Below are 20,317 nucleotides of genomic sequence, written 5' to 3' on the forward strand. Positions count from 1 at the left end.
TAAACGTTTTATTGCAAACTACGAGGTACGAAATTAAGACTATCATAAAAATGTTACTTTCATTTACATTACATCTTACATATGCGTTGGTTTAGGAATTTGGTGTTTCAGTCTGCTATATAGCGTTGTGTCTAATAGCTTTATAACACTTTGAGTAACGCAGCGGGTATTAGTGTTGGGCTTGATCTACTAACATTTCCGGTGCAAATTGATTTGCAGTTTGACTAGACTAAATACCCGGACATTATTGAAATTTTTCACATTAACATTAATCGTATCAATTTCGATTATTATCTAATTTTATAAACCATCTGTATATGCTGTAGGCGTTCATTTTTTTTTTGAATTATATGAAATCAATTATAGAAAGGACATTTAAGTAAGCAAATTAAGAGTGGAAAAACATTTTCAGGTTTATGACTTGAATAGTTTAAAATGGGACATTAAATTTAGCATTAATACGACATTTCGGTTACTTATTTTTCGATCAATGTCTTAGTAATTTGAATGATAAAATTGTAGTATACGTGAGAAAAATATATTTAAGTGTTTAAATGTCATGCCATTCGATCATTGCCTCAAGCATTCTGACTGAAGTTGAAAAAACAACCAGATATTGTATCTATTTTCTTAAGCATTCCGCCATCAGGAATAGATCCACACACGTATGTCCATCATTTATCACTGGTCTAATGAAGCGCATGGTAGATACTCGTTTCAGATCGTTATGATAAAACAGTCATTATCTCGTCATAAATGTCAAGTTTACAATTTATTTGTCAAATATGGTGTTTCTTTGTCCACTGCATGTCAAACTGACCATACAACTTAGTATTCTTATGTATCTGATGTGCAAAATATTACAATAAAAATACATTTCCTTCAGGTATGTTGGTATTCATATATTCCTAACTATTTATATTTAAGATGAAAAAAGTTTAGATTTATGACATGTACCAGTTTATGTGAATCAAAATATGTTCACTTTTAATTTGTATTAAAATATATCGTTTTTTATATTTCAAATTGTTGTTTCAAATTGTGTAAATGTCAGCACTATTTGTGTCTTCCACATTTCATTAATATTTATAAAGAAAGCTTATTACCAATGAATTTATTTTATGAAGAACCAATTTCGTTAAGCAATTTGATAGTTTCTAAAAATAGTCGTCATCGGGCTCATTTGTGTACTTGAAAATGTTGGCTTTATTTTAAAATTATCTTTAGACATCTTAAGTATGTATAGCACGGACAATTATTATTGTTGAATTGGACACCAACGAAATTTACTTCTTTTGTTAATACATGAGTAAAGACCCATTATAGTGAGTTTTATGCATTCGCAAAAAAGCGGTTACACTTGTGTGCCTCCCTAAAAACACGGTTATAAGTCTGACTATACGGTTAAAGGGGCATTAGCTTTCAAATTCATGTTCACCGAAATCCTCATATTTGATTCATAACCAATGTTACCATGCAAAACATTTAACCAAATTATAAAAAGTCTAAAATAAATGTAAAATATTGAATTTTATTTTGTATGTATCAGTCTAGACGCCATCTAATTTGCTATCGTGTTGACCTCCGAAGACCTCCGATGGTCATTTAATCGATTTAAATATTAATACAGATATAAATAGATAGGAAACTTGTGCAATAAGATTTTTCTAGGTGTTTATTTAAGAATTGAATGCTTCTTTTTGTAAATTTATTGGGGTGTAAAAGCGTTGACCGAAGTGAATTTTGTATGAAGCGCGGAAGCGCTTCATTCTAAAAATGTACGCACGGTCAACGCTTTTACAACCCTATAAAGTTACAAAAAGAAGCATTCAATACTTATAATTACAATTTTTAGCTAGGATCATGCAAACACGACTTTTATCCAGTTTTATTTAATTCACCTGTGCACTTTATTGTGGGACCTCGTGTCATCATGCATGATAACTTTTATTGTCTAATGCAATTGTTTACGGAATAACATGTGATGTGCAGTTAGCCAATCATAATAACGTATTATAATGAAACTTACATCTAATGTAATTATAATTTCATACCATAGATTAAAAAAGTATCTTTTTACCGGTATAAGAATGATATATTGTGGATCGAATTAGTCAAATGATTTACCTTAGTTTCACTTTCAATGTTGACACTCTTTTCCTTTAAAATAAACTAACACACACAGTTCATGCGTTGTTTTATATGAAATGTGTCTAAAATAATTGGAAAACGAAGAAATACTGCATAAGTCTGATAAGAAGTATAAAATGTACATTAATTGTGTTTTTCTCAACTTTGTTTCATTGATTTACTCAAACGTTTACCTTTTTTCATAGCAATAATGTCTAATATACAAGTAATCATATAACAAATAATATAAAATCCCACTATACAATTTCTAAAGAAATTCTGTATAAGTGAGCCTTAGTATTGAACATCCTAACCTTGACTTTAAAAATATCATTCAGACAGCAACCCCTTAAAAAAAATCAGAAAATCCAAGTAACAATAACATAGACGACCACCCCCCCCCCCCTTTTTTTTTCGTGGGAAAAATTTGGTTGATGATGTAAGGAATCACTGAAGCATGACTGGAACGTCCCTTCTTTTTTCGGTCAGTCCCCCCCTTTATGAAGAGTTCTAGATCTGCCACTGTATAGCTATACTATCCTGAAAGAAATTGTATAGCAAATAGTAAAATCTTTAAAAGAATCGGTGACGATTGTCATACATGTAGATGCAATCATACCACAACTCCTTATTTTTTATATTATTCTGATAAAAAAAAAAGTCTTTGAGAAATGATATGACCAAAACGTGATGGCAGTTCAAATTAGGAAGTGCATGTGCATTAAGATTTTATCTGTAAAGAAAACAAAAAGACTTTTTCCATTTAAATGATTCTAAAGATGACAGAGTGGATGTTTAAAACGCTTGTTTATAATATCGTTGACATGCACTATATATGTCTTAAAATTGAAATCGAACGATAAAACGCAATTTAAATGCAATGCAACATTCAATTGTAAATAAATGCAAGTTTTTTAGCTAAATGAGTTCTTGTTTTGCTGAAACATTATAGGAATTCCCTGCTGTTTATAGAAAGCCCAATAGAATCTCTATGATGTTTGTAAACATCCAAACATTCTGTATGCACTGAACAAAGTTATCCTGCACTGTATAAGATATAGGGTCTTGTTTACAAAATAGTCTGGTTAAGAAATTGTCAGAAACTCTGTTTTAAGTGTTTAATTGGATTCCACCATATTTATTCAGCAAGAAATAGTAATGTGTTTGCTAATAAGAATAGGTTTCGATAGTCCATTCTTAACTCGTAAACAATTCTAATTGGTGCATATCCCGTGTTTCTTGCGTGATATTCAATTTATTTCGATTAAGTTTGTTTTTGTCACATCATTCAAGAAACTATATGTAAGTAAACAGTACTCGAAAGTGAAGTGTTGACGAATTACCCTTTATATTACTTTATAGATAATTCTACGTTATTGATTTGCATATCTGTCTTTTTAAACTAATTCTCATTGTAAAATCATTGTGTTCAATGTCACTATATAAGTAACTCTAACGATAGTACACGTTAAGGATTTCTAAGTTTTCACGACCCATTTGTGTCAGCTGATACGAGCCGCTTAAGTGGTTTAAGATTGAACAAGATATTGAACATTCATTTAACTGTTCTGTATAACAGTAAAAGTTGTCATTTTGTAACAGCACAATATAATTAAATAACGGTGAGTATATATCTTGGTTTATATAAGATCTGCTATGATAAATTGTAGAAATAATTAGTACTAACAGAAGATAATTGCAAAATGCTTGGCATAAAATGAACATTGCTTCTGAAGAAGATAGCGTAAGCTGTCATAAAATTTTCACGTCGAAGTGAATATTCAATAATAGAGAATGAATAAGTGTTGTATCCATCACTTCATATTTTAACGAGCCTTAGTAAAAATTAGAAGAGAAAGTACATAATTACAACTGTCTACCGAAATATTTAATAAAAGTTCTTTCTAATTACAGCTGAATATTAAAGATAATTACCACTCAATAAAGGTGATCTGGTTAAACAGTCGATAAAACAACGTGGAGTTTTATTTTAAATTCAGCAAGCGTCGAAGGATGATGTTTGGATCGTTTAATAATCGTTGATGTGGACAGTGAAGTTTTGAAATGCTACAATAATGGAAGTTTTAAAAAATATAAGCACATACAATAATGAAACTGATAGTATGGGCAATGAGGATTTAATATTATCCCATCTAGGACCACGTCGCCATGATTTACCGGTTGTAGTAGTTTTGTTAATTATCTATTGTTTGATATTTATTTCTGGAACTGTCGGAAATATTTGCACGTGCGTTGTGATCGTGAAAAATAATTACATGCAGACGACAACAAATTACTACCTCTTTAGCCTGGCTATTTCCGATATGCTGACTTTGTTATTTGGTAAGTAATGTTATCCCTTCTTTTTCAACATTGAAATTTATAGAAATATAAGAAGACACATTACGTAACTTATTTGTATAGTTAAGCAGGTAAATATGGTAGAACAAGCAAAACATGAACCCCGCATACACGAGAAATCATCAACAATTTATTTTTTTATAATCAATTTAGAAAAACAAATTGAAAAAACAATGAAATAAACAAATTGTATAAATAATTGTAACTGCTGTCATGCATAACATAGTCCAATAGAGTTTGTTTGTCGCAGTATTATTTATTAATTTGGTAGTTTATAAACATTTTATTTGACGAATGTTTTTTTTTAACATTTGCTAATTATACTATTTAGTAGACTTTTCTTTTTTTAATGAAACACGTTTTGCTAAAATTTGAAAACTGAAAGGTTTTCAATTTTTTCTAGAGAACTCGTATATTCGAAACAAGACTAAAAACATTGCGTGTAATTTCAATGTTACTTGATATCTCTGTTTAACTTTCATCTTTTTGTCTTTTTTTCTTTCATTTATACGTTTAGACAACCAGTGATGTTTTTTAACACAATTGTCTTTTTTTTGTCCGATTGAGTTCTAGAAATCTTCAAACCTTTTTTATGGCTTGTTTTATAGTCATATACGTATTCATGCTCTCTTGAACCTTTCACAATTAATTTCTGAGTACTGTCTTCTTTTGTTAAGTAATGAAAACAATGTCCATAAGGTGTTACAATATATCAATAAATCTGATAATCTATAGAATACAGAATAATAAAGCAAATGAAAGTTGATGAAGTGAATGAACTCAATGTGACAGCCAGTGGTCAGTTACTGGACATTCTTCTCACATTATTTATATAAATATCAAAATATGTCATCTTAGGTAAACGTTTGTCTATTGTACTCGAGTGAATGGTACTGTTAGTGATAATTGAATGACCATTGTGTTCATATACTGAACTTTCCTATCAAAAGGTCAGAAGGTGAAATACACATTAACTAGCTACAACTATTGTCAACCTTTTTCATAGTTTACAAAATATTCTGGCGAAAAATGATAATTTCGTGTAAGATTTAAGAAAAGCTGTGATACAAATCAGCTTATACGATAAATTGTATGGATATTTTATCATCTAATTTTGAAGGTGTTTAGAATTCAAAAGGTTTATATACGTACAGTTGGTTTATATACGTACAGTTAGCATACATCGTTAAGAATTTTGACACAAAAGATTAATCGGAGAAGAACTGAGTGTTCAGTAGTTTGTCTTTTTTTACTAGCAAACCACTTCAAGGACATGTATGCTAAACGTCAAGGAGTCAGCATTTCAGCTACACCCCTATTTTAACGTGTAATTATTGGGTCTTCTATGTTAAAATTTCTTGTCGGACGAAACTGACATGAATATCTCCAATCATAAAAATAATAAAATATTATCAAAATAACTTACAAAAGCTATAGTTAAGCAAGGTGCAGACAAAAGTTAATGGAGATTTCCTTTGTTAATTGGACGATTCTGTATTTGTTTAATGGAAGAAAGGCGTTTTGTAAAATTAACAGTAACAAAACGCACATTGAGTGTCATTAACCAGAAAAAGCTTCTTTATTACATAACCATAACTACCTGTTTGTACTTAACCTAATGGATTGAAGTTGTGCTCTATATATTAGATAAAATATTACCTTAATTCCGGAATGCCAGTCCCTGCTGGTTTTAGAATCGAAGGTCACATTGATCTTGCACGTTAAGTATTAAGATGAATTACAACTGATAAAGTGAAGAAATACCGTTTATAGAAGTAAAAGAAAATGTGATATGATTGCCATTCAGACATACATGTATCTTTACCAAAGATCATATGAGGTAAAAAATTAACAACTATAGGGAACAGAACTTCATGGCCCTCAACAACGGGCAAAGCCGATACCACATGCTAATGGTAGCAAAATTTATCGATTTATCTTAATTTGTACAATAATACAAGTAACATGTCTTATCTAGGCATGGTGTGAAAAAAACACGTTTGTCTTGAAAAAAGTACCCAACAAACTGCACACAAATTTGTTGCTAGCTATGTTTTTACCATCAATGAGATTGGCGCGCTCCGAAAATGAAGCATACAAGTAATTATTATGACCGGACGTGACTGTGTGTTTATACATTGGTCAAAACAAACGGACATGCACTCTCCCAGCATAAAATTAGATGCAATAAACTCTGTCACTTTTCAATTGTAATACTATGTCCGCCAACTATCATGTGTAAAGAAAACTTTTTAAGATTTAATTTACATTAAAGCCGAAACAAATTTTAAAAAAATATAAAAAAAAAATAATCTCCGGAGATTCGTTAGACAAGTGTTTTGATAACTTGATCTACATTGATCACTATCATGTTTTCTCGTGGCAAGGTGTGTTCGATTTCGATCTTGATTTTTGGTTTTTCTGCGAAGGTCGACGGGTTTCTCCGGCCTTCTCAGGTAGTAAAAACATTATAGTTGTTCAAGTAATTGAAGGTGTCTGCAGGCAGTTTTTAGTTCTATAAACATAGTTTATTTATTTCATTTTTTTTTTTAACTTTATTTAAATAATGCACTGTTATACCCCAATGGTGTCAATAGCATACATTATCACAAGTATATCCACTTAATTTATAGTTTTACTTATCTGTTGACTTTAAGTAGTAAAATGTATATATTTTCTATCAACTCAAATACATGTAATCACCTCCCAGTATATTTCCTTCGGGTATGAAGCAACACGAATGGTTTGGTTTATTTTGAAAATATTTTTAAAGCTAACTATACGGTATGTGTTTGCTCATTGTTGAAGGCTGTACCGTTGTGTTTGCTCGTTGTTGAAGGCAGTTCAGTTGTGTTTGCTCGTTATTGAAGGCAGTACAGTTGTGTTTACTCGTTGTTGAAGGCAGTACAGTTGTGTTTGCTCGTTGTTGAAGGTAGTACAGTTGTGTTTCTCATTGTCCAAGGCAGTACAGTTGCCCATAATTGCTTGCATCCACTCTATTTAAACTCTGTTGGATAGTTGTCTCATCGGCTATCATACAACATCGCCTTATTTTTATTTTGTTGAAAGTCATTATATATCGTAAACCAGACAGTTTACAGGGTAATACCCTATGTTTGGTTCTAATGGGAAATATGTTCGGAAGTTCTTTTCGTTAATTAGTTTCAAATCAATTTTTGATATAAATAAGACTTTGCCATCAATAACGAATAATTGGATGACTATTACATAGAATGGTAAATATTGGAACCAGATCTGATAATTAAAAAATCCGGTAAATTGTCACTGATGTCGGTTTATTTCAATGTCAACATCGTTCTTATTAATCTTACTTGAATAATAATTGATTCTTAATGCCACAAGAAAAACATGTTTATAGTTAACACCAGATAGGTTACATTAGTACTATATAACCTCGAAGCATTATTGTTAAGTCATTGCAATGAGAAAGAAAAACAAGTCATATGCATAAAGGTGAGAAAATAATTTATTATTTACATTAACATTTTTGCTTCCTCTTTGATAAACATACTGAGCTTGATCAGAGTCATTATAATGAGTTAGTATGAACACCCAATCATAGAAGTATGTAGATGCAAGACTTGAAGTTGATTTCATCAAAACGAACAAACTATTTCTTTTCCGGTAATGATTAACCATCGTTTTCTGTCGTTATAAAATATAGGAACCTGAAGTTGTGACTTTGAACGGTCAGGTAAAAGTAGATTTGTAACGACGAAAAAAAAGGGGTAATGGTACTCGTGGAAGATTTCACATGTCTTTTCAAATTATAACTTTAGAAATTCAAAAAATAGCACCGTTGACTGCTTAACCTCCGCAGGACACTCATTATATTAAATTTTTCAGTCAGCCGGTCTGAGTTGGAAAGTTTTGCCTTGAAAATTATATAAAAAGAATATGTTGAGGTATAAAAAAGAAGATGTGGTATGATTGCTAATGAGACAACTATCCACAAAAGACCAAAATGACACAAACATTAACAACTATAGGTCACCGTACGGCCTTCAACAATGAACAAAGCCCATACCGCACAGTCAGCTATAGTAGGCCCCGATAAGACAATGTAAAACATTTCAAACGAGAAAACTAACGGCCTTATTTATGTAAAAAAATGAACGAAAAACAAATATGTAACACATAAACAAACGACAACCACTGAAATACCGGCTCCTGACCGGGACAGGCACATACATAAATAATGTGGCGGGGTTAAACATGTTAGCGGGATCCCAACCCTCCCCCTTACCTGGGACAGTGGTATAACAGTACAACAAAAGAACGAACTATAAAAATCCGTTGAAAAAGCCTTAACTCATCAGATGGACAAAAAATACAAGTGGACGTGTCCGGGTAGCTTATTTTAATATTTCCGTAAGAAAAAAATAAAAATGGTTTCCAGTTTAACCAATAGGAGCAAGCTTACCATAAAGTAACAAATACTGATGCCTAATGTAAGAAAATATTTGTGCAAATTATTCAAATATTATATCGTAAGTTAGCAACTCCGTAAAAAATGTTGTAAGCTGAAATGCACATGCAGGCACCAAATTTCGAATTTTGAACTGTATATGTGTGAAACTGGAAATTAATTACGATATTCTTTCGAACATTTATTTGTAAAGATAACATTTATTGTTATGTCGATATTGTTAGTAGGTTTTTATTTCGTATTAATTCCTGTGCTTTCCTATCCTGGTTGAGATTGACAGTTTATGTCTTTTACACATATAAGGTTTTTACCAAGTATCATTCGATCATAAGAAAATAAGGCAATAAGACAATGTCTTAAAAGCTGTAGTTGGAACATGACGATGACGTAACACCTTTTATAGTGGAGCATACTCAATTGGAGTGAAGTGTACTAAAACCAACGTATAAATTTTAAGTTAACCTCCGATGAATTTAATAAAAAAAAAATGAAAACACTGTAAAAAAAATATCAAAAAACATCTTTTATGCACTTTTTTTTTACATGATTTGGTCTGAATATGTCTCAATACTAAACATCTAAGGTTGACCATTTGTTATGTTAATGTTCATGTTTAGCTAATAAAAAAAGTGTTTTATTCCTGAACACTTTTAATTCTTTAAAAACACATTTTAAAGTGTTTGTATTCGAGAAATGTGTACATTTAATGTGTTAAATTGGAAAATGTGTTAAGATATTAAACACAATCCGCCTAAACACATTAACCACTAAATATGAAATGCAAGTGTTATCGTTACAGTGTACAGGTAAACAAACTGTTCCCAGGTTAGGGGAGGGCTGGGATCCCGCTAACATGTTTAACCCCGACACATTATTTATGTATGTGCCTGATCCAAGTCAGGAGCCTCTTATTCAGTGGTTGTCGTTTGTTTATGTGTTACAAATGTGTATTCCTTCATTTATTTGTATAAATAAGGCCGTTAGTTTTTTCGTTTGAATTGTTAAATACATTGTCTTATCGGGGCCTTTTATAGCTGACTATACGGTATGGACTTTGCTCATTGTTGAAGGCCGTATGGTGACCTATAGTTGTTAATGTCTGTGTAATTTTGGTCTCTTGTGGACAGTTGTCTCATTGACAATCATACCACATCTTCTTTTTTATGTGTCATATAGAAATAAGCCACATTACATGTTATGAATGTCTCAGATCGCCCGAACCTATATAAGTACGTGACACTATTTGGTTCAATATTTATAGATTATCGTTGATTATCTCAACGAGAATGATTTTCTCGCTTGAGCTGGAACAGCGAAAGTGAGAAAAGCAATCGAGTTGAGATGACCAATGATAATCTGTTTATCGCTATTTTACCTTTGACGACGTTGTCAATTTCAATGTCAATTTCGTTAACAACGCACGTGGCGTCCTTAGTTTCTAGCGATAATTTTTCCATCTCAAGCGAGTAGCATGATATGAAAATTATCACAAAAAAAGATCAAAGGAAAAATGCACAAAATAGCGATAATGCTATTTATTTCATCGACAACACAAAGGCGGACAACATATATTGACAAAGATATATATATAGCTTCTTTTAAAGTGAAGTAAATGGAACTTGTTAGATCAGAGGAATCGAAATGTCAATTGCTGAATTCATAGATTGATAGATAAATTAATTTATGTATGATAGAAATTGATTCAGCGAAAGGTCATACGTTCATAAAAAAGAATATATTCATTGTAAGACAAAGTATTAAAACAGATTCTGTCAATCATTCGGCATCAAAGTGGTGTGCCTAAAGTGAGAATATGTCTCAGTTGTTTTCAATGTCAGATTGGATGATCATTATTGTGTAATACAGGCTCGTTTGTTGGTATTCATTTGGGAATTAAAATATGCATCGACTTAAAGCCAATATTTGGCTTGATTTCGTAATGTATGGCTTATTCATTTAGAAGATGATTAAAGTCTAAATGCATGATGTTAACAGATGAAAGGGCTTCGATTATCGATACATGTATCTTTAAAGCGATTCATCTTATTGCATTCCGATGCTTTATTAACTTTAGTGCGTCGTTCATCGGATTTTTTTTCATTGCAGATTTTTGTCTTATTATCATAATAAATAGGTGCATACCAAGTGACAAGAGCGTGAAATTAATCATATTTAAGCTTTTGTACGAACAGATTTTTCGAAAGATGCATGCAAGTAATAGAATATTCTACATTCATTTTACAATGAACGGCTGCTAATTGAATAAGCTGTAAATCTGGCATCAATTATGCATAACTAAATATTAAGAAACTTAACTTACTAAATGCAGAGCTTTTCCATCAAGAGTATGTCAAGCAACATGTAAAACACCATCAAATTACAAAACTATTGACAGCCCCCAAAGAAAAGAGGTTTTAAAAAGAACTTGACTTGGAAGCGTTGCAAGCTTAGCCTGAAAATATTAGACCGAAATTAATTTTGGTTTGGTTATCTTCTATCCTGCAGGTTCATTCGTTTGGTTATTTTGGATGAAAGTATGAGTCAGAATGGATACATTCAATTCAATGCCCTATGTGATGAGAGATGAACCCAGTCTGCACGTTTAAATACCCTTTTACTAATATAAAGAATCCGTTCCTAGCCTTTTGTAATGCATAATTGCTGTCCGCATTCAATATGCCCTCCTTGTAACATGAATCTTCTTTTTTCCTTTGATCTTTTTATGGAATAACACAGAGACGACAAGCACGTACCAAAATGTATGCTCTAAATTGAAGCAACCAAATAATATTGCATGAAAGGTCACATGGGCCTATATAACTCAATGGGAAAACTGCCATGAAATAACCAACAACAATTTAACCAATATTGCACGAGTAAGCTCCGCCTCCTTAGGAAAAGATTACGCCTACAAAAAAAGCACACACAAAAATGTCAATTTTATTAGAATTCTTATAACAAAATACAAATCTTTAAATCTGTGTAGGTTTTCTCCGCCAGACAGACAACCAAAAAAATGAAACGACTACGCATTATTTTTTTCAAAATAGAACCGATTTTTTTTTACAAATTTTCTTTGTACTTTTGAAACATAAACCTAAAATTGATCATTACATATTGAAATGAAATTTTGTTCAAATGCAGAGCTTATTTTGCATGCATAGAAAAAAGCAGTATGCTGGAACGATACAGAATTCGTCATTCCAAAAACCCCCTTTTGCCACAAATTTTCTTCATCTTGTAGACTGAGAGGATCAGCTCTTTTAACTTTTGTTCCGAACCCTTTTGATAACAATTCTTTCATCCGAGAATCAAGGACGCGTCTGAAAGTAACAAAACTCAAGTCTTTTTCGTCAAGAAAGTTCTTATCATTCACGTTCATGTCCTTGCAATAGCGCAATAATCCACATATTATGCTATAGAGCGACTTGGGGGGATATTCCTCGCCTTTCTTATTACGCACTTCAATCACGAAACGTTGTAGCCAGTGGTTCATTTCGGCAGCTTCGAGCATATGTATGTCAGCAATACTATCGCCATGTTTAGATCTTGCGATTCTCCATTCATTAAAAACACCAATAGACCACTTTGTATTCTTTTTCGTGTTCGCGTTTGTTTGAGACGATATCAGCTTTTCTATATCCTCATCTGAAACTGGTGCAGTGAAACGCACCGGTTCGACATCCTCATCTAAAACGGGTGCGGTAAAACGCACCGGTTCGACATCCTCATCTTTTAAGTCGGTTAGCAAGAAATCTCCTAGCTCAAATGTTCCCAAGTGGTAGTAATCCACAGCCTGTGATACACTCATGTTATAAAATGGTTCCATATTTGAATGAATTTGCGACAGTCTAATATTCTCCTCTATTGATTCCGACGCATTGGCTAACGACATGTCTTCCTCGACTTCTTGAAGAACCTGCAAAATAGTAAAAATCGTTTCAAGAGAATGAAATAATTATATTTCCAAAAAAAAGGTCCCATCTGGGGCATATAAATGACATCACATCACAGTAAAAATTTACCAATTCACGATTAGAAGCACATGCATTTTGAACATTAACTTCCCTTTTTGGGGCCCCAAGGTAAAAACAAATATTTTCGCTTGGGGATCTTGTAGATAGTAGAAAAAAGGCATGGTATCGACTGATTATTATTTTTTAGGACTTGGTATCAGTTTAATATTGTAGTAAGTTGTACATATGGAAAAATAAAAACATTTTTTTTTAACATTTTGGCAAAAAAAGGGGGTCCGTGCCTCAATATGACAATACTTAGCGTAAATCATTTTATTTCAATTTAAAAAATAATACACACCTGAGAGAGAACCAAATCATCCGTATCTACATTTTCAATTTCAAGCCAATCTGGTAGAGACTCTAAGGGTAGAGAGAATGCGTCTGCCATCATCGCTTCCTTCAGAATCATGCGCTTTGATAGATTTTCGCGCCAAACGTAATTTTTTTTTGCACGGACTGTCATGGGCGTGTCATTCATGTCACAAATCATTTATAGCAACGCCTTCCTCGTTAGCCAAATAAACTTCTCACGCTACGCGTTCGAAAGTTTATTTGTCTAACTCGGAATACTATGCTATAAATATAACTTGTACAACGACAGTCTACAATACATGCCTTCATCTCGTGCTATCTCTGCAGAATTTGTATACGCATTATATTAACTTTTGATTCGAATGCTCTTTCTGAATTTTAGTCTATTGACATCCCTGAATACTTTTGATGTTTTTTGTCATCAACACATAGATATGACTTACTTGTGTAATATATTAAGTAGTAAAATGTAGTGCATACCAAAAATAACTACTCGAAAGTATTTGATTTCGTTTGAATTAGGGAAAGTATAAAAGAAAAAGACAACGGACGAAACATAATTTTGTACTTTTCACTTTGTTTTAGGTTTATATACGCGACACTTGGTGTTTTGTAACCATAACTTCAGTGAATATTTTGAATATATTTTTACAACTTGTAGGTTGCCCTTTATATTTTCAGGATTGCCACCAGAAGCCTATGCTGTTCTGGAATCATATCCATGGAGATTTGGCGAAGCTTTTTGTTTGTTCAAAAGTTGTCTTTTTGAAATGACTGCATATGTTTCTGTGTTGACAATAACGGCGTTTTCTGTAGAAAGATATATTGCTATATGTTATCCACTGAAAGCTCATAAATTTGCTGACCTAAAAAGATCTATAAAAATTATCATAGCGATATGGATAGTATCATTCTTCTTTGCATTACCGTATCCAATACATACTAGAACATTCTATGTATTAAATGACGATCACGGAGTTGCAATTTCGGAAACATTGCAGTGCAACATTCCAACGATATGGCGTGACCGGATGAGAATAGTATTTCAAATATCCACCATTTTGTTTTTCGTTTTTCCTATGTCTGTGATAACAGTGCTGTATGTTCTGATAGCTCTGGCTTTACGAAAGACCGCCCTTAAACGTTCTTGTTCTGAAGAGTCAAGAGGATATTCATCATCTCATTCCATAAAATCTGTCCTTCGGATGTTAGGTAAGATAAAACTATTAGCCACTCGAAAATGACCACTGTGCGATGTTTTTTTATTATTGCGAAAAATGCGATTGTGTAATAATCGTAATAATTTAAACTCGCATTTTGATCTTTTATTATATTGATTAAGCAGGACATTTACTTAAAATCGCAAAAATTAAAATCGCATTTTAATCTAAAATCTAAAATGAAAAAATCGCAATAATAAATGCACGTAATAATTGAGATTGATTGATTGTTGATAAAAATAATTGAAAATTACACTTCAAAACTTTGTTGAGGCAGTAGCGTTTCTATAGTTTTACTGAAAACAATAATGTATAGTTTTCTAAACACTGAAAGAGCTATGTGACAAACGGATATGAAAACGATTGAAGAAATGAACCATATAGAAAACTTTATATGACCTAATTCGAAGCACTGGTCGTATGGCACCCAAAATGATGCAAAGGCAATCGCCTAATAACATTAGAACGATGTGGGTTTTTTTTTTATACTTCGCTGATTTTGTACACACAATTCATACTATCTGTTCCAAAGCTGTAGAACTAAGCGTAATTGCTTGCTAAATGCTTTATCTTGAAGTCGCAGCAAGACTTTAAACACGGAACGAACGACTTTTAAAACGTCCACACAACATGCAAGCAAACAATTTTATCGGATTCATCAGTGCAGTTGTGGAAAAGTCGGTTTCCATTCCTCGGACAAAGACATCAAATTAAAAACCTAACCATTCTACCGCGAGATACAACACTAATCAATCTCAGAATGGAATTCAAAGATTACAAATTTGATTCTCTTGTTTTCTAGCGAATCCTTATGGCTCCTATATCAGACTCTCAAGATGTTATCAATACATTCAGATGTCATTGTTCTCGTTCGTAAATTATAACTAAAAAGATATCTGTTATTCAAAACAGGTTATATTGTTTATTGGAATGGTTTCGGTTTGTGTAATGTTAAATGGTCGAAACGAATATTGGAATTTATATGTTTTGCATCAATAAATTTACAAAACAAAGAATTATCAAGGACAAAAACAAAATTGTTTGAAACTACTTAAGATACTATATCTTAAACATGTTATTTTTAATTCAATCTATTAAAATATTAATGATATTTTTCCATTTAATACACAAACAACATACTTTGGGCTTTTTCCCATGAAGAAAGTTTCGATTAAATATATATGAAAATTAATAACTTGTTTTTATTATATGTATTGGTATTCAAGAAACAGTTTAGTTGAATGTTTCAGATATATTATTTTTACATTAAACATTTGCAATTAACGATTAAATTATATAGCAGCTTTTATTGATTTCTAAAAATCTTCCTAATTCATACAAAAAGTCGGACATTAGGCGAGAGTTTTATATCCATGAGACAGCCATCTAACAAACAAAAAATCAAAAAAATCGTTGATAGGTTAATTTACAACGATATATGCACCAATATCTACAGCAATATAGATTTTTTTATTTAAAACGTAATCGTAGGTTCTATTTTACCAGTGTTTAATTATATGGCAAGTTCTCAATTCCCCAGGGTTTTGCAATGTATTGAATGAATCTTAAGAAGATGTGTCATCAAGAACGATTCTTCCAAATGACAAAACAAACATTTTGATACAAAAAAACAAAGCATCTTGACTTGGGATAATCACATGTACAAGGACATATGGCGGGATTAAACTAGACTAAGTGCTCGAGACGTCATCATCCTTTTTAATCTGGATTAGTAAATAAAATAACATACAATAACCAAAGTTCCAGGAAAGCACTCTAATCTAAAATAACTATATAATGGAAATGAAAAGGGGCAGACAAAAAAGCAATATAATGCCGAAAATAGAAGAATGCTTACAGTAACTTAAAGCATGCTCAAAGAACTCAACTTACTGTTATAAAACAAGAAGTCATATGACAATTAAGTGTACACAACTGAAGCATAACAGTGCAGGTGCGTTTTGATAAGTTCTCTTGATATTTATATCATTAGCTGGATATATTTATTCAAATTGAATGTACAATCATGTGTAAATTGTCAATCTAAATATTTAAGATATATAAATACACCCAAATCATTTTGCGAGAAATCCCGATCCATGTTAGAGGCCTAACTAGGACATCGAGATAAAGAAAAGCAATACGAGCGCTGTTCTTTTGCCTATTATGTGTTTTTAGATGCTCATGTACTATTTTTTTTCAGCAATGAATATACCATATACATTGTTTTTCTATTTTTCAGTTGCCGTAGTTGTTGCTTTCTTTGTTTGCTGGGCTCCGTTCCATGCTCAGAGATTACTGACACTTTTCATAACAGATTGGAACAGTACAGTGATGCAGACAATGCAACGTTACCTCTTCTATATATCAGGTACACGATAACAATTGGTTAATTTTGAATAGGGAAAATATGCCAAGGGGGGCAATTTAGAAAATCAAACGTCGAAGAAAAACCGTCAACGACATGGTTTATAAAATCGAAAACAAGTAATGTTTCATAAAATGTATCTCGAATCATAAAATTTCAGATCGGTTTATTTTACTAGTTGTCAACTCCCTACAGCAAATGTGACCTTAGATGCATTTGGATTTGGCTATTCGTTTTAGGTCCATAAAGATGTCTAAGCTCCTCATGATTTGATTGAAAGTACTAATATATTGTTATCTTGACCATGTGTTATTCGTTGTGTTGTTTTTTTTTACACAAGTCCAGTGTTTAGTCTTAGATGCATGATTTTTTTTAATTAATTTTTAATGGCTTTGACCTAGCTGTCAGATAACTGCTAGTACTCTCAGATCTGTTCCCAGCGTCTTTTTGTTGTCGGGATGTACAAGTACCCGGCCACGTCCACTTGTATTTTTTTTCCATCTGATGAGTTAAGCCTTTTTCAACTGATTTTTATAGTTTGTTCTTATGTTGTACTGTTATACCACTGTCCCAGGTATGGGGAGGGTTGGGATCCCGCTTACATGTTTAACCCCGCCACATTATTTATGTATGTGCCTGTCCCAAGTCAGGAGCCTGTAATTCAGTGGTTGTCGTTTGTTTATGTGTTACTTATTTGTTTTTCATTCATTTTTTTTTTTATTATTGTTGAAGGCCGTTCGGTGACCTATAGTTGTTAATATCTGTGTCATTTTGGTCTCTTGTGGACAGTTGTCTCATTGGCAATCATACCACATCTTCTTTTTTTTATATTGGGGAGTGATTTGATCTGTTGTATATAATTCGAGATACATTGTAGATACATTGTAAGCCATCTACTTTCATTCTTTTTCTTGAATTGACTCCGTTGTTTCTCTTGATCTTTCGATAAATAGTAATTCAAGCAAGACCCAAATGAAAGGCCAACCAAGTACATTGGTGATCAAATGTATAGGTCTTCAAAAATTACTTACAAATGCATTTACATCGTATTCATATACTGTAAAATCATACATATATATTCATCACTGTTCCTACCAATTAAATTCATTGTTTTAGAATCTAAAAGCGGCGTGTACATTATTAACTATGCACCAAAATGCACACTTTGTTAAGTATCTTATTAAGGATGCTATTTATTTATCTGACGTTTTCTATTTCAATCTCAAGTATTTCATTAAAAACCTCTGTGCGTCCTTTTTCAGGTGTGCTTTTCTTCGTAAGCTCAACAGTAAATCCCATTTTATACAACGTGATGTCTGTCAGATATAGACAAGCTTTCAGAGAGACTTTGTGTTGTTGCTTTATAGAACAGCCAACCAGTCGTAGGAATACTATGGAGTATACTTATATTAAATCTCGGAATAGGAGCAGAAGTAATGAACTTCCGTCATATTTTAAAAACAGCGTCATTCGGAAGTCATATGAAATAGACGATAGTCAATTAGGAATACAGTTACTTAAGAACCAGTCAAATTTGCCGATTCAAAATGGCAGAGAAAATGGTAGCAATTGTCCTACATGTAAATATGGGAGTAGTAAAGAAATAAATGGAACAAATCATGATCAACACACTGTAAAACAATTATATTTGACAGACAGTGCTATGAAGTTCAGTCGAATTGGAACCCATGTTTAGTCAAATAAATACAGGGTCAGATAATACGTATACCGGTGGTTTGAAGCAAATGAACTGATGAAAATACATTCAAAGGATCTGACATTCGTTCCCTGGTTATATAATATAATACACTCACTGTGTCTCATTTGATCTAAATATAGTAAAAAAACTGAAGTTAAATACCAAAAACGTGGTGAAAATGTTCTATGTTAAGTGTCGTTACTTTATTTTGTCGAAAATAAAATAAAACAATTCTAAGAATAAGCAATGTGTCCAGATTTTCAATAACCCTCTGCGAACAAAGTTATACTACACTGTCATCATCCTATAAACATGCAGAACCATAAACAAGCTCCAGTTGTTTGCACCTCTCCTATGTCAGGAATCTGATGTTCAGTAGTTGTCGTTTGTTTATGTGGTTCATACGTGATCTCATTTCTAGTTTTAAATATAGATTAGAAAGTTGGTTTTCACGTTTGAATGGTTTTACACTTGTCATTTGTTGGTCCCTTTATAGCTTGCTGTTCGGTGTGAGCCAAATCTTTGTGTTGAAGACCGTTATTTGACCTATAATAGCACTCGAACCACATCTTCCTATATCTGTATATACTCTTTGTTATTATCATTTAACAATACGTGAGTACCATACACGAAGAAGCAGCACATACTAATTTCAAATAATACGCAAGGGATAAGATTATTATGCAACATCACGTATATAGATCACCCTGGTACATCTGACTTCAAAGTCTGATCTATCTGGTACCATACCAATGCCATGTAACTCCGACACTACAGGAAAACACGAAAGCAACAACTCAGTTCTAAAAATGCACAACAAAAAACTTTTATTGTCAATAACGAAAACGGGTAATATTTTCAGACGCCTCCTGCCAGCAACAGTATTCTGTAGTGAAGTTGCCTGAGAGAACACATCCATGTAAACCATTAGGAACCAATTTTGAGATTTAATTTTCAATTATGTACTGTGCAGAATCAAAATAAAAAACTCACTGGTAAAAATATTTACTCTAATAAAAACCTACCAAAATAAGAAGATGTGGTATCACTGCCAATCATACAACTATCCTTAAGAGATTCGAGTACAAGGTGCGAGCAACTATAGGTCAATCATATCCAATCAATATTGCCATTAAATAAGTACATATGTGGTATTACTTACAACCAAACAATTATCCACCAGAGACCTAAGGACAAGTAACTATAGGTCATCGTACGGAATTCAACAATGAATAAAATTCATATCGCATAGTGAGCTACCAAAAGTCCCGGCATAGAAAAATGTGAAACAATCATTCATTTTTAGGTCATCAATTTTCGTCAAATTTCAGTCGTTGATCTACATTTTCATTTTATCTTTAAAAAAAAATAGACTAATAAAACTGTGCGTGCGTTATTTATGGAAATTCCTTTATTTAAAAAGTCGTATTTTCGTTCATATCACCAAAGAAATCGGACCCACCATACGCTACTTGAAAGTCTGTTATAATTCAGGTTTTTGTCCACTAATGAATCAGACTACAGCTTAAATAGAAAACAGCAATTTACAGGAAGTAATGCAATGTCCAATGTGTTTTATAAATCTATACCAGATAATCAAATCAAGGTTTGTATTTTCAGTTGGTTTGCATCTGAAAAAGATACTTTTACTTTGCTATTATACTTCGTGAGAACAGTAGGCGACATTTGTTAAAAGGTCGCATATGCTTCAGAAATCGTATAGTACTTTTCAATTCACATGAGTGAAAGTCGTCCATG

At 32.4% G+C, this 20,317-nt stretch overlaps 1 protein-coding gene across 2 annotated transcripts; it reads left to right on the forward strand.

Annotated features, from left to right (window-relative positions):
• Positions 1–791: 791 nt before the first annotated feature.
• LOC134687582 (pyrokinin-1 receptor-like) lies at positions 792–18,751 on the forward strand. Of its 2 annotated transcripts, none has more exons than XM_063547988.1 (5): positions 792–886; positions 4,045–4,473; positions 13,954–14,484; positions 16,735–16,863; positions 18,123–18,751. In XM_063547988.1, exons 2-5 carry the CDS (start codon positions 4,206–4,208, stop codon positions 18,554–18,556), a joined length of 1,362 nt encoding a protein of 453 aa, XP_063404058.1. In that variant the 5' UTR covers positions 792–886; positions 4,045–4,205; the 3' UTR covers positions 18,557–18,751. The 2 variants fall into 2 exon arrangements, with proteins under 2 accessions (XP_063404058.1, XP_063404057.1); XM_063547987.1 differs by lacking the exon at positions 792–886 and adding an exon at positions 3,638–3,752.
• The last annotated feature ends 1,566 nt before the right edge of the window (positions 18,752–20,317 follow it).

This window comes from Mytilus trossulus, chromosome 10, assembly GCF_036588685.1.
Source record: "Mytilus trossulus isolate FHL-02 chromosome 10, PNRI_Mtr1.1.1.hap1, whole genome shotgun sequence".
Classification (NCBI taxonomy): Eukaryota; Metazoa; Mollusca; class Bivalvia; order Mytilida; family Mytilidae; genus Mytilus; species Mytilus trossulus.

Coding starts and splice junctions, on each gene's coding strand:
- LOC134687582 (XM_063547988.1), top strand. CDS start 4,206: ATGGAAGTTTTAAAAAATATAAGCACATACAATAATGAAACTGATAGT. Junction 14,485..16,734: donor ATCTGTCCTTCGGATGTTAG/GTAAGATAAAAC, acceptor TCTATTTTTCAG/TTGCCGTAGTTGTTGCTTTC. Junction 16,864..18,122: donor TTACCTCTTCTATATATCAG/GTACACGATAAC, acceptor GTCCTTTTTCAG/GTGTGCTTTTCTTCGTAAGC.